This window comes from Syngnathus acus, chromosome 10 (genome assembly GCF_901709675.1).
Source record: "Syngnathus acus chromosome 10, fSynAcu1.2, whole genome shotgun sequence".
In the NCBI taxonomy this organism is placed as follows: domain Eukaryota; kingdom Metazoa; phylum Chordata; class Actinopteri; order Syngnathiformes; family Syngnathidae; genus Syngnathus; species Syngnathus acus.
Genome location: NC_051095.1, coordinates 5084992 through 5097467, shown reverse-complemented (window position 1 = coordinate 5097467; position 12476 = coordinate 5084992). Strand labels below are relative to the sequence as shown.

Here is a 12476-nt window from a genome sequence, read left to right as displayed (position 1 = left end):
GGTTCCGGGAAAGCTGCGGCAATCGTAAAAACTTGATTCGTGTCGTTCTTTCACTGATTTCTACGGCATTTCTAGAATATTGATCATTCCCTGCAACTAAATTGTCTCTGCTCAAATCGAGAGCACTTTTACGCCCCCCCTCCAAAGTACTCAAGTTGATGTATGTAAATCAATGCCTCTTAGCTCCTGTGGCGATCCTTAAGGGATAGCGGGGGTCCAAAATAAGAGGTGGCAGTCTTAACAACTCCTGCAGCGCCCCCTCTTGGCTATTTTGCCAAGTTCAAAATAGACACAAACATATTCGTCGGAACTTTAAAAATCAACTAACCTGTTAATTGACAGAATCGACAAGCTAATGTTAGCACTAGCCTACATAAAACAAATCTGTAACGCAAGTTGTAGTACAATTGTGTTGACGGGATCAGCTTTATTCATTTTTTTCCTTTTCTCCATGCTGATGTTAGCACATTGGCTTTTTGCCACAGATTGCCTTTCATGTCGACGTCAAACACACGGCGGGACAAACACCGGATGCGCGACTAAGAAAACAATTCCCCTGCTGTTGCGCGCCTTCCTCTCGCTGTACGTGTGCGAGTCTATTCTCTTGACACCATTTCTTGGCGCACAAAAGCACACGTATATAAAAAAAAAAAAAGGAGGAGGAAAAAAAAAAAAGCCTCTTCACGTTGTGCTGTTGGCATCAGCCTGTCTGAATTGTCCGAGGAGGCAGCGGCGCGTGAAATTGAGTTCAGAACTGTACGCCGTGCGAGAAGGCTACACACAAAGAGCGCTTGTTTTTTGTTATTTATCCGTATTGCGGCGGAAGCTTGGCTTCCAGATGCTCAGAAATTTGATTGGATGCCAAAAGGTTGTTTTCTTCACAGGGCCACATCGTAGTTACGGTGACATACATGTATGATGTATGATCAATAGGTTTTGAGGTGTGTGCCAAAAATCATAATTTGGTTTCGAGGTCACAACAGTAAGGGGACAAAATTATCTTTTGGTGTAAACAAACACGAATTAAACAAGAGCAGTATTTTCTTTATCAGAAAAGAGCAAATTCACAATTAAAATACGAGGGAACTGTATTTAAGCAGTAATACTTTAGTGTACCACTAGAGGGCGCCTACATATCACAAGTGCATTTGGAGGATTCACTGTTCCGATTTGGGACTGCCGTCGACGCCGCACACAAAGCAAAAAGGTTCTTTTTTGAAAAAATTGAATTCCTCGCAGCAAATAAAAGCACCAGCCTGCTTTTATTTGCAAAGAATGAACGATGGCAAACGTTTGAGGCGTTCTCCCGAGATCCAATCAGCGCTATCTTTCCTTTTTTTTGCTGCCCTGAGATGAATGTGTTGCTTCTGGATGATGTATGTCTATAGATTGTCGGGGATAACTGCTGTTTGGAGTAATAGCTTCTCCTTTCAAAACCGGACAACGCTTCTTTATGTGAATGTGATTGATCTGGGGCGGTTGTGCTTTTCAATGCTACTTGCTTTCCAGACTTCTTGTTTTAAAATGCGCCACCAAAACGATACCTTCTCAATGTAAACACTAAAAAGGTTTGAATTTTCCCACAGAAACTGAAAGTGGGATTAAAGCCAAAGATTAATACTGTTTTGACATAAATACCAAGCACCAAAGAACATGAGCGGTTAGCGCCCAATGCTAAAACGGTTGAGGCCCATTCTTATCAAAAAGCCTTTTGCGTAATGAGCCCAGACACGTGGAATATAAAAGACATTCCCCAGTAAGCAGGTATGACATTTCAATGGGCTCCTTTATTAAATCTTCCGGCAGGCGCTAATGTGTCGGAAATGAATGTGACATTCCCGATAGCAAAGACTTCAGTGAAGACTCCCGGTGGTTATAATTAATGAAGGGTTAATGAAAAGAGCCGGTTGCAAACTTGTGTTTACACTTTTGATTGACAAGGTAGCACATTTATGCGTTACTAACGGCTATAATAGGCACAACTGGATACTAAAGTGCGGCAGCTAACCCACAAGGGGGCGGGGGGCGCGAAACAAGATGAATGTCTTCTCCTCCATCTTGCTTTGAGTTGAATTCTGCCCCTCCCACAATCGTTTCCCGCTAAGCGCCGCTGCTTCGCCGATACTCCCCGGAGAGCGGCATTGAAGCGGTGGCCACGTAACCATGGGAACGCTCCCTTAACATAAGCCCATTTGCAGAAGCAGACACTTGCACATCAATTTGGCGCATCGTGCGGGCAATGATTCCAAGCCAAACCCAATTCAGGCCAATTATGGCTAAAGCTTTTTTTTTTTTTTTTTTTTTAAATTCAGATATTTATTCCAACCCTAATCGTAACCTTGAAATCCAAACACCGCATTCTTTTCTCAAGCACGACGTCCACCAAAATATCCTAAAGCCCAAACTGTCTTCACCCTTGACATGTAATTCTCCCTACGTATGTTTCATTTGCTGTCTTGTCTCAGCTGCCATACGGCAAAACTCCAAAAAGGACAAACTCTGCCGATTAACTTCCCAACACGCTGAGCATCATCGGCGCTGCAGTCCATCACTCACCGAGCCTGATTACGCTCTCTGACGCATCGTTACTCACGCTCCTTAATGAGTCGCTTCCCGATAGTCTGCGGTTAAGGTTATCAATACTGGACCATTGCCACAAATATATCGGGCTTGACACATGATGGATCTTTCGCTTCTCGGATGTCAACTTTCCAAGTGACTCATCACTTTCACGTGACCTTTAACTGCTGAAGCGGGAAAAAAAATAATAAAATTGTTGAGTCTTGCGGCAAATTTGCTGGATTGATTAATGCGTGAGTGGCTTTGGCTCACCTTGATTAATTCAGCAGAAATTGTTTTACGTGCGGCAAACTATTTAGCCGCTGACAAATAGTTCATTTCCCGAGCTCATTAATGCCACTCGCGGCACAGATTAATTTGACACTGAAGACGCTGCGCAAAATGCTTGTTTGTAACGGAGAGCCACACAAATACGAAGCAAACTTAACTCGTCTCCAGAGAAAATATACCGCAAAACATCAGCATACCTCAGGCGAGCTTGTCTAATCCCCTCGCCCCCAACTCTAAATTCCAAACTATATTCCCCAACTAAATTTCTGCTAGTTGTATCTCACACTCGTAGCAAATGTTGGGATTTTGTCCGGGTTCCTAAATAGTTGCAAACGGTTGCAAACAGTTTTTTCTTTCTCAGCGCACAATAAAAAATTGTAAATAATACAAATTCTTGAGGACTATTAAAACTTGGCGAATGTCTTCACGACCTTGAACGTAATCTGATTAAAAATCAACATTCGGGCAATGCGCAAAACCTCGTTGTTCAGGTTTTGAATCCCTCATAACCTTAACCATAAAGAATTCCTGCACGACAATCTAACTCAAACTGCCTAAAACCAAATCACAATCCAGGTTGAGTCAAGTCAAAATCTGACTATTAAAACCTAAGCCATAAAAAAAAAAAAAAAAATACCCGGAATGTGAATTCTGAGAATTGTTTGTTGGTCCTGTTGCCAAACAGGAAGTGAGGCTGATTCATTGCACTACGGCGATATTTCATTTGATTACGTCAATTCGATTGAACGAGCGCATCCGTCCTGCCTGTCGTCTCACTTCAAAAGCATTTTTCCTCACCGGTGTCTCAGCTGCTCGGTAGAATTTTAATGCTTGTTTGACGATGTAAATGTGCCCGCCATGTCAATGCACAAGTTGAGAGGTGGGAGTTGCGAGGGGAGAATAGATGGAGCTCATTTCTCAAGGAAAAAAAAATAAAAAATGACATTTGCTTTACTTGGGCTCTGTCGCAGGATTTAATTAAAGCAGTGGGCAAGTGGTCTTAGCCTTGGATAAGAAAAACACCACGTGTCACAAAATGAAATGTGGCCACTGAGTCACTGAGTTATTTATTGCCTGTCAGCACCGTCATTGGGTGCATTCAGTTTTGTGTTGGAGACAAATGACACAGGAAATTTAAAGACAATTATCTATATATATATAAAGCAGAAATAATGGGTATGGCAACAATTCAACAAATTACTCAATTGATCACATTAATATCTTCACTGAATCATCAATTTATGCTTGTACATTTTCTGCAATGTCAGTTACAAGTGTCTTAGTTTTTGAAAAAGGGATGGACACTAAACTTTTTTTATCTGATACATTGATTCATCTGAAAATAATTGAGATTAGATTAACAAATGAAATAATGGTTACAGCCCTTATTTATTATCATGCTGAGTGATTGGTTAGTACGCTACCACAAATAGCCTACTCGAGTATGAATGCAACTTGTTCTGTTTAAATAATATCAAGCAATATCAACTCTATTTTTAATATTGTCAAGAAATAAAGTGGAGCGGGACCAATTATTGAAAGCATTACCTGCTAAGCAATATCCAACCAAGGATGAAAGTCTTCCGAAACAGCAGCAGCATATTGATGACGGGGTAACACTGCCATCTAGCGGACAAGGTGAAAAATACACTTCACACTGTCTGACTTGAGGTTGGCATTCGTCTATTTATTTACAAAACACAAGATAAGATGACAATTGTGACATTCGACCTCTCTATGGGTCTTTTCTATGACTGGCCTTCATGAGTGCCTTGATGGCGCGGGCTCTCATCTCCAGCTCCAAAAGTTCCAGCTGCTGAAGGGACGGCTGACATGGTGTGGCGGCGGCAGCGGCAGCAGCAATGGCCCGCTGCTGGACGGCAGCAGCGGCTGCCGCCGCCGCCGCCTCGTCTGCCGGCGCCAAGATCTCACTTACGCTTCGGTCGATGTCTCTTTGAATGTCCTTCTTGGCCTCGGCGGGCTTGGGCTGTTCGCCGCCACCGTCGTCGGCCGCTATCTTGACCGGGGCCTCCTCTTTTGGGGTGTCGATGTCACTGTCGGCCGCATTGATGCTGAGAACGTCGCTTTCCTCGCTTGAGCTGCCCCCTGTCAAGAAAGCCACGTATAGTCTCAATCGAGTTTAAGTCACAACATTGGGAAAAACAAGCAAACCGATAAAACATTCTCAAGTGTATTAAGTTTAAAATGGAACATTCTGCATTGTCATACAGTATTGTCACCGTAATAAAAAATGAGAAAATGTATAAATCACGCCACAATCAAACAAATATGAAAAGTCTACACACCCCTGTTGAAATGACAGCTTTCACTTCATTTCATTCTGTATCATCATCTAGCATAACGTTTATCCCAAGAACAACAACAACAACAAAAAATACAATAAGTGACAATACCTTAACTTTGATACTAAGCGAGGATGTGTACGTTGACACGTAAATTCTTCTCTTGTTCTTCTCCAGGATGAGGATGCTTCTTCTTTGTCAGCGAAAATTGCGTCGCGGATCAAACAAAAACAAATGTACCGCAGATTCCTGGACGACGAGGTCTTGCGTGCCGCGATACGTACGTTTTTCCCGTAGTCGACGGTTTTTATTATATAAAAGGTATTATTGACTTTGAGGGCAAATATCAACATTATTATGAGATAACTTACCTTGCTGGGGTTTGTCCATTTTATCCAGTCCTTCGTTGCATTCTGTGGAGTCCACGCTGTTGTCCTTCCTTCAACAGACGAATGCCAAAAAAGATACTTAGTTGCCGTAATAATAAAAACAATGATGAAAATAAAAATGAGTAACAATAAAACCAGCCAAATGCAATTTTCCTTTTGCAATTATGATTTTAAAAAGGCAAATAAAAATGACTGCCCCAAAACAAGGAAAATATTAAACTGGGGATGAAATTATTAAATGATAGAATTTTAATTCTCCTGTAAAAGAGTATTTAGTTGCCAGAATAATAAAATAATACCATTATATAACCTTTAACATTGCTGATGGCACCCTCCAATATGGCTTTTTCGGGATGTCAAAAGGACCCAAACATGCAATTTAGTTGTGGGAATTATAAATGAATAAGAATATAATGTTGGGAAATAACTGAGGAACTCACTGGATTTCTGAAGCCTGTTGTGTGCTTTGGCTAGCGTCTTCATCTTTCGTCACTTCTTCCCCTAGAACACAACAACCGTTGTGATCGTCCGGTACAAATTGCAAAGATGCTCGACGCAGTCCCGCTACCAGACAAGATCTGCATGATGTTTCTCTCCGAGATTGGGTCGAGTTGCTCACAGCACACTTTTCGGATCTCCTCCAAAGTGCAATCCTGCGGGGTCAATAGGGTGGTTGAATTTTATGACAATAATAAAAATAATAATAATTACAGCCCGTAGGGTATTTCCCAGCAATGTGTTGCACTACTTGGTTCTGTGGTGCAATCGGTGGGTTCGTTCACCTTGAACAGCTCGGGTAGCATCCTGCGGAGCTTCTTCTCGCCCAGCACGCCGAAGCACTGCTCCAGCATCGTCTTTTTGTCGCTCACGTATGCGCTGATGGGCTTGAACGGCACCGAAAGGTCGAGACCTCCTTCCTCGATATCACTACCGACCCTGTCCAACTCCGGGTCGGCCAACTCGTCCTGCAAGCGACGCCAATTTTGTCACGCTCAACCGTCCGACGTCGTCACGTTACAAGAGAATTATTAAAGGAATTCAAGACATTTATAATTTACAGATTGTCACAAAGCATCACTATCTTGACACCAATTATGTCAAAAGTGTCATCACTCCGTAACGTTCGGCCACTATCTTGACGCCAATTATGTCAGAAGTCTCACCACTACGTTACTTTCGGCGCTTCTCCGCTTACTACTTCGATGCCGCTCCTCCGACGGAGGGTTTTTCCTTTTCTTTCCACCACCACTTGACTTCTTTTTGAGCATTTTAGATTAAGATAAATCAAAATATCTGCCAAACTCTGTTCGAAAAGGCCGCTGAGGGGGAAGCTTGGGTGTCGCTTACTAGTGACGTCATCAACAGGGAGTTTCTTCTTCGGTTGGTGTTCGGCTGTCTTTGCAAGATCCTTTCTGCCCCCTAACGGCAGTAGCGTATCACTTACCAAGGTAAGAACAGTTAGGAAATTTATTTACGAGTCACAATAAGATAATTTATTATATTAATCAATCAATAAATAAATACAAAATAGTATTTCAAATAAAAATAACATAATTATAACAATAATAATAATATTGTTATATTGTTATAAAGTCATCATCATAAAAACCTTTTCTATGACTACATGTTTTGTAGCCACTTAGATAATTCAATTAAAATAAGTGTAAAACAGCCATTTAAACTAATCTAAACAAATGATATATTTAGAATATTTTAAAAACAAACAAATCATTGTATACTCCTCCTAAATTCAGAAAAAATGTTTATAATTAAATACATATTGAAAAAATATCGATCCATATAGCTGGACCAATAAGGACACTCCTAACACTCATCCACAACTTTATCCACTAATATTAGACCGGCCAGGACATCTCTGTTGTCACAGGCGCTCATGTCATTGCTAAGATTATGCCAATCCCAATGTTAATGGACTATCCAGGATACTTCACAAGCACATTGCAAAACTATTTTTGCCAAAACATGCAGAATAGGGAGGAGGGCCCTCTGGGTCCGTCGTTGGTGACCCCCGTTACTCTGTAAAACAGCGACACCTGTTGACCAAGATGTGCCATTGCTGAATTAATTTGTGTCAATTGCACATGCCTTGAAACAAGCATTCTTGCAAGCACCTACATAAATGCGCAAATTCATAGCTAGTTAGTCCAACAATATTAATGACTAAAAAAGTAGGGGATTAAGGTAGTCTTAGCATTGCCACTAGCACCAACACAAATTAAGGTCCTAATATTGTTGGACCAGCCGGCCCAGGACACCTCTAAATTCTATTAGTTGCTAGCGTCAATGCTAACATTAGATGCAAATATTGTGCTGGACTGTCTCTTTCAATGACATTCTACATTGACTTTGTTTTGGTCAATAAGCGAATGACAGCAGCAGATTTTAGCAATAAACCCACTTGCTATAAACCTTAAGTGCATTGACCGGCTTCCAGCTGTCATTAAACATAAAAAGGTAAATAAATGAGCTTTTTATGAGCATCTTAAATCATTCCCAATCATACTGCGCGGGCCTGAATCCTCAGCATGTTGTTGCAAAATGAGGCCACTGGAGGGCAGCGCTGCAACAGAAGATCAATTCCACACATGTGCACATTGATGAGGTTCTGCAGCGTGGGGTTCCGCGGTGGGATCCTGGCAACGCTGTTGGATATCCGGCAGCTCTTAACCTCTGACTGTGGCTCCACAAGTCTTTGGAAATGTCAATCATGTGCCCCTTGGATACCACGTTGAGAGGGGAGCACTGCAGCGGCTTGCTCCTGACCTTGTCTGTGCCTTAAAATCTTCAAAAAAAATAAATAGTCAGGCAGACATGATGGCACTTAACATGGCCGTGAATGAGTAAGACCAGAAACACTGGCGTAGGCTACCTTAGCTTAAAATATTGTCTTCTGATGATTACATGATACTCTTACTATTTTTCCATTTTTGGCATTTCCTTGGCTGTGTCACACTTTTCCAACCTTTCTGGCTACACGCTAGTGCACAGGTGTCAAAGTCAAGGCCCGGGGGCCAGATACGGCCCGCCACATCAATTTATGTGGCCCGCGAAGACAAATTGTGCATCAAATTCGTGTGTCATTGGTAGAATTGCAAATTGTCTTCACTTTTAATATCTTTTTTTTTTTTTTTTAAATATTTGACCAGTTTTTACTCATCTGATTGTTAAATGAGTTATTTGTCAGTTTGTTTTGTAGCTTTTACTGTATATAATATGAGGTGCTCATACATTTTATTGGGTTGACAGTCATAATGGCCCTCCGAAAGAAGCTATGACTACAATGCGGCCCCGCGAAAAAAATGAGTTTGACACCCCTGCGCTAGTGTAACTATTGTTTTAAAATTGGAAGGTTTCTAGGTCACGACATATTTTCTCACCTTTACCCTTGCTAGTTGGCTACATGGCTTAACTCTAACCCTGTGCCATAATTACACCAAATTGAGACATTGACCTTGGTGGAGGATATGACAAAAACAATGCCTCCCACTGACAGTGTGGTCCTGCATCTCCATCTTATTGATGGTGGACCTGTCACTCAAGGCACCCGCCACCTGTCCATCGCAGCGCTGCCTGTCCCATGAGTGACCCTCATTATTTGGCGTGGCAATATGGCGCAGAGCTGGAGCCTTCCCTTCAAGCAGATTGCACACACAAAGAGGTCACCTCTCTTTCGATCTCATTGGCTGACCTCACAGGGGAGGATAATGAACATTTTTGCCTTTAAAATATTACTCAACATCGCCAGTATGTGAAAGAATTCCTAACTCAATGGGGCACACGAGCAAATTCACACTGTTTTGGGGATTTTGCATCATGAAGTGAAAATCCTGCACTTAAGCTCACTGTCTGTCTTCTGAGCACAGACTTTGGTGAGTTGTGCATCAGAGTGAATCCAAAAGTGCTTGGCGGGACTCGCGAGCTGTGCGGGAGGGTTAGCGGCAGGTCTTTGCCAGTATGGATGTAATCTTTGAGGGATTTCATGCGGCTATCTGCTCAGTGTTTACCTCGATCTATGAAAGATTGTTTCCCAAGAACAGAACCTTATACACTGGACCTTAATGGACGTAAAATGGCGGTGTCATCATTAGCCGTATTTTCTCTGAGTGTTTACCCATTTTGATTCCCCCCCACCACATGGTGGCGCACCTGGCAGCTGTGCTGTGCCCTCACCTACCTGCTATGGCACAGCCTGGGAGGGCACCCCATTATTCATTTGGACAGGCTTTTTATGAGCCAGCAGGCTTGTTGCGAGGGCCCAAGCAGATGTGTTCGTCTGTCATTGTTAAGAGCTCCATGTGTAAATAAAGACTACGCGGTGTCCCCAAAATTTACTCACGCTTTGACTGCCCATTACTCATGTTTCGTTTTTTGTTGCGGGTACAAACAACCCATAATAATAATAATAATAATAACAACCAAACGTTTGTCATCAATTGCTATGCAATCTATTATGATTATGATAATCTTTTTTTTTTTTAAATCGTCCCTCATTAATCTTTGTCATTAATATTATAATAATTTGACTATCTTTGAAATAATGCACAACTTTATTCTCTTGTAAAAATTCTCTCTTAAAAATTCTGATGGTAGCTCTAACCCAAAAAATTGAGACCCACCCAACTTAAATACAGTCAAATGACCTTTGACCTAAGCACGAGCGGAATGCAAAGCAGGAGTGGCAGTTTAAAGCTGGAATTGAGCATCAGCGTATTTCTGCATGTAAGGACAACAACTAAAACATTTTTTACTACCCTTTGCTGAATCAGGGGGAACACGCCCGACATCGAAGAAAAAAAAAGGCTGACCTTGAAAGATTCTTCAGCTGGGTCGAATCCCTCCAAATAATGCGCTCTCTAAATTGAGCGCACAAGAAATGTATGCATCACCTGCTTTGTGGCATCCAGGCACCGATCGATCAGCGAGGGGCTTAATGGCTTGGGCCAGGGAGCACTTTTTGGAATTTTAATTCTCTCTAAACACTCTCCAGTCCTCCCCAGATGATTCTCAAAAGTCCGCCGATTTCTCAAGCTGCGGGTGGTTGTTATACGCAGCACTGACCGAAGCTTTTTTTTTTTGGGAATTCCTCGAAAAAGCCGTCAACTGGAAACAAGCTTAACAACGCTGTAGTCACGTTATCGTTTGCAAATATGTTTAATCAAGAACTAGTCAGCAATGATATTGAAGATGGAGGATAATTGCAGTACAGATTTGTTATGTGAAAATAAATAAAAACATGGTTGAGTGCAATGAGCACAATGTGCGAGAAGTTTCATTTGAACAGTGCTAGACCTTGCAGGAGGTCTCGATCGACTTGATCGGGAGCTCGTCGGAGGTGTCCACCTGGTTGTCGTAGCTCGGAGAGTCATCCTCGCCAAGTTGGCGGCTGGCAAAATTCACAAAGACCTGCGGAAAGAAACAGAAGAGAGAATGAAGGGGTGCATGTGTGCATTTATTTTGGTCTAACCCATCATTCAAAAATTTTAATCAGTGTGTTGTGTTCAAAGTCCTCTAAAAGAAAATCTGATTACATCATATGGTTGCATTAATTATAATAATAATAAAAAATATTAAAGGGAAGTCATAAAAGAACATCTTGGACAATGTGGCTGCAAATGTGTCCACATATAAAAGTGGCTGCAACGACTTGACAAGCTGACACCCCAAAAGTACTTAAGATGGGGCCATTTTCCTTTCAAACGGTCACTTTGCTTTTTGCCGCCAGAGCCTCGGGCCGTGTGGATCGATATTAATTGCGGCGTGAGCTCGGCATTCTACACCAGGTCAAGGATCCTTGTGATCGATCACCGGCTGAGAGGTGACTGTCGGGGTCCTCCACGCGTCACTTGGAGACGCTTGCGTGTTGTGTAAACAGGAGCTTGCCGACATACGAAATATACAGGGAAAAATTACTGAATCAATTCAAGCAAAAAGATAAATACAGTGAATTGTAGTTTTATAAAATGTATTTATTAGTATTAAGTATAAATGAATAATCTCCTAAAAAGGCATTACGTTTTCCATTTATTTATTTATTTATTTATTTGTTTGTTTGTTATTAATTAATTAATTTATTTATGTATTTATTTATCAATTTATTTATTTATTTATTTATTTAAATCTTAAAAAAAAACATATATCCATTTATTTATTTATTGGCTGATGGAAAGTTTCATGCTTGTTGGTTTGAACATGTTCCTCCAAGAGCCTACTGGGGGACTGCCGACCTTTGGTGACCCCCAAAGCGGTCATCTTGACTCGGTAGCTGCCAATCGTAATCTGCTGCGGAGCTAATAGCAGCCTCCAATGAGTGTGCACACTCGCCGCTGAGCGTCTGATTTGGTTCGGCTATAAAGCTGCAACCTCGGATCGATTCGGACGGTTGCTGGGTGGACAATGCTGGCTGGCGGGTGGGCAAATGCGTCACTGGTTCTCATTGGTCAGGAGGGGAAAGAACCAGGATGGCGTTTTCAGACAATTCACATGTAAGTATTTCAACAAATAAATTGTAAATTCCAAATGGTTATAACGACAACATGGAATTGAGAATGAACCTAGTACCTGGTCCAGGGTGGTCTGAGACACGGAGTAGTCATCCACGCATAGCGTCTGCCGCTGCTCGGTGAAGTGTCGGAAGATGTGCGCCAGCACCCCCTGGCCTGTCGGCAGCTGGTACTGCAACGTGTTGTGATGCTTCTCTTTCAGGACGCTTCCCGCGAAAGTCCGCTCGATAAAGTCCTCCACGGGCTTCAGATGCGGAGGATGGCCGCCCACGCGTACCGTCACCGTGTAGCCGTCGCCGAACCTGCCACGGCAAAGCTTCTTTTTAAAATTTGATTAGAGAAGAGGACCCACTAGAATTGTTCAATCTCACAAAGAAAGTGATGGGATAATGAAGCTTCAAATTTGCTTCATG

At 42.1% G+C, this 12476-nt stretch overlaps 2 protein-coding genes across 5 annotated transcripts in view; both read right to left on the bottom strand.

Moving 5' to 3' along the window:
- Positions 1-4512: 4512 nt before the first annotated feature.
- LOC119129280 (caspase activity and apoptosis inhibitor 1) lies at positions 4513-6909 on the bottom strand. Of its 3 annotated transcripts, none has more exons than XM_037262433.1 (7): positions 6706-6909; positions 6325-6507; positions 6111-6195; positions 5983-6043; positions 5525-5592; positions 4767-4956; positions 4513-4699 (listed from the first exon to the last, which is right to left on the bottom strand). In XM_037262433.1, exons 1-7 carry the CDS (start codon positions 6808-6810, stop codon positions 4639-4641), a joined length of 753 nt encoding a protein of 250 aa, XP_037118328.1. In that variant the 5' UTR covers positions 6811-6909; the 3' UTR covers positions 4513-4638. The 3 variants fall into 3 exon arrangements, with proteins under 3 accessions (XP_037118328.1, XP_037118329.1, XP_037118327.1); XM_037262434.1 differs by having other exon boundaries at positions 4770-4956; XM_037262432.1 differs by having other exon boundaries at positions 4513-4956.
- A 3786-nt stretch (positions 6910-10695) lies between these two features.
- LOC119129147 (phospholipid-transporting ATPase ABCA1-like) overlaps positions 10696-12476 on the bottom strand; it is a 48838-nt gene continuing 47057 nt past the window's right edge. For both annotated transcript variants that reach the window (XM_037262223.1, XM_037262222.1), the window contains exons 49-50: positions 12122-12365; positions 10696-10966 (exon numbers count right to left, since the gene is read on the bottom strand). In XM_037262223.1, the coding sequence (XP_037118118.1) occupies positions 10847-10966; positions 12122-12365 (364 nt within the window). In that variant the 3' untranslated portion in view covers positions 10696-10846. The remainder of the gene's footprint in view (positions 10967-12121; positions 12366-12476) is intronic.

What these genes read in the sequence shown, in the direction of transcription:
- LOC119129280 (XM_037262432.1), bottom strand. Translation starts at nt 6,810, where the DNA reads ATGCTCAAAAAGAAGTCAAGTGGTGGTGGAAAGAAAAGGAAAAACCCT. An exon ending in TGCTACCCGAGCTGTTCAAG is followed by an intron (nt 6,196 to 6,324) that starts GTGAACGAACCC and finishes TTGACCCCGCAG; the next exon opens with GATTGCACTTTGGAGGAGAT. An exon ending in CAACAGGCTTCAGAAATCCA is followed by an intron (nt 5,593 to 5,982) that starts GTGAGTTCCTCA and finishes CGTCTGTTGAAG; the next exon opens with GAAGGACAACAGCGTGGACT.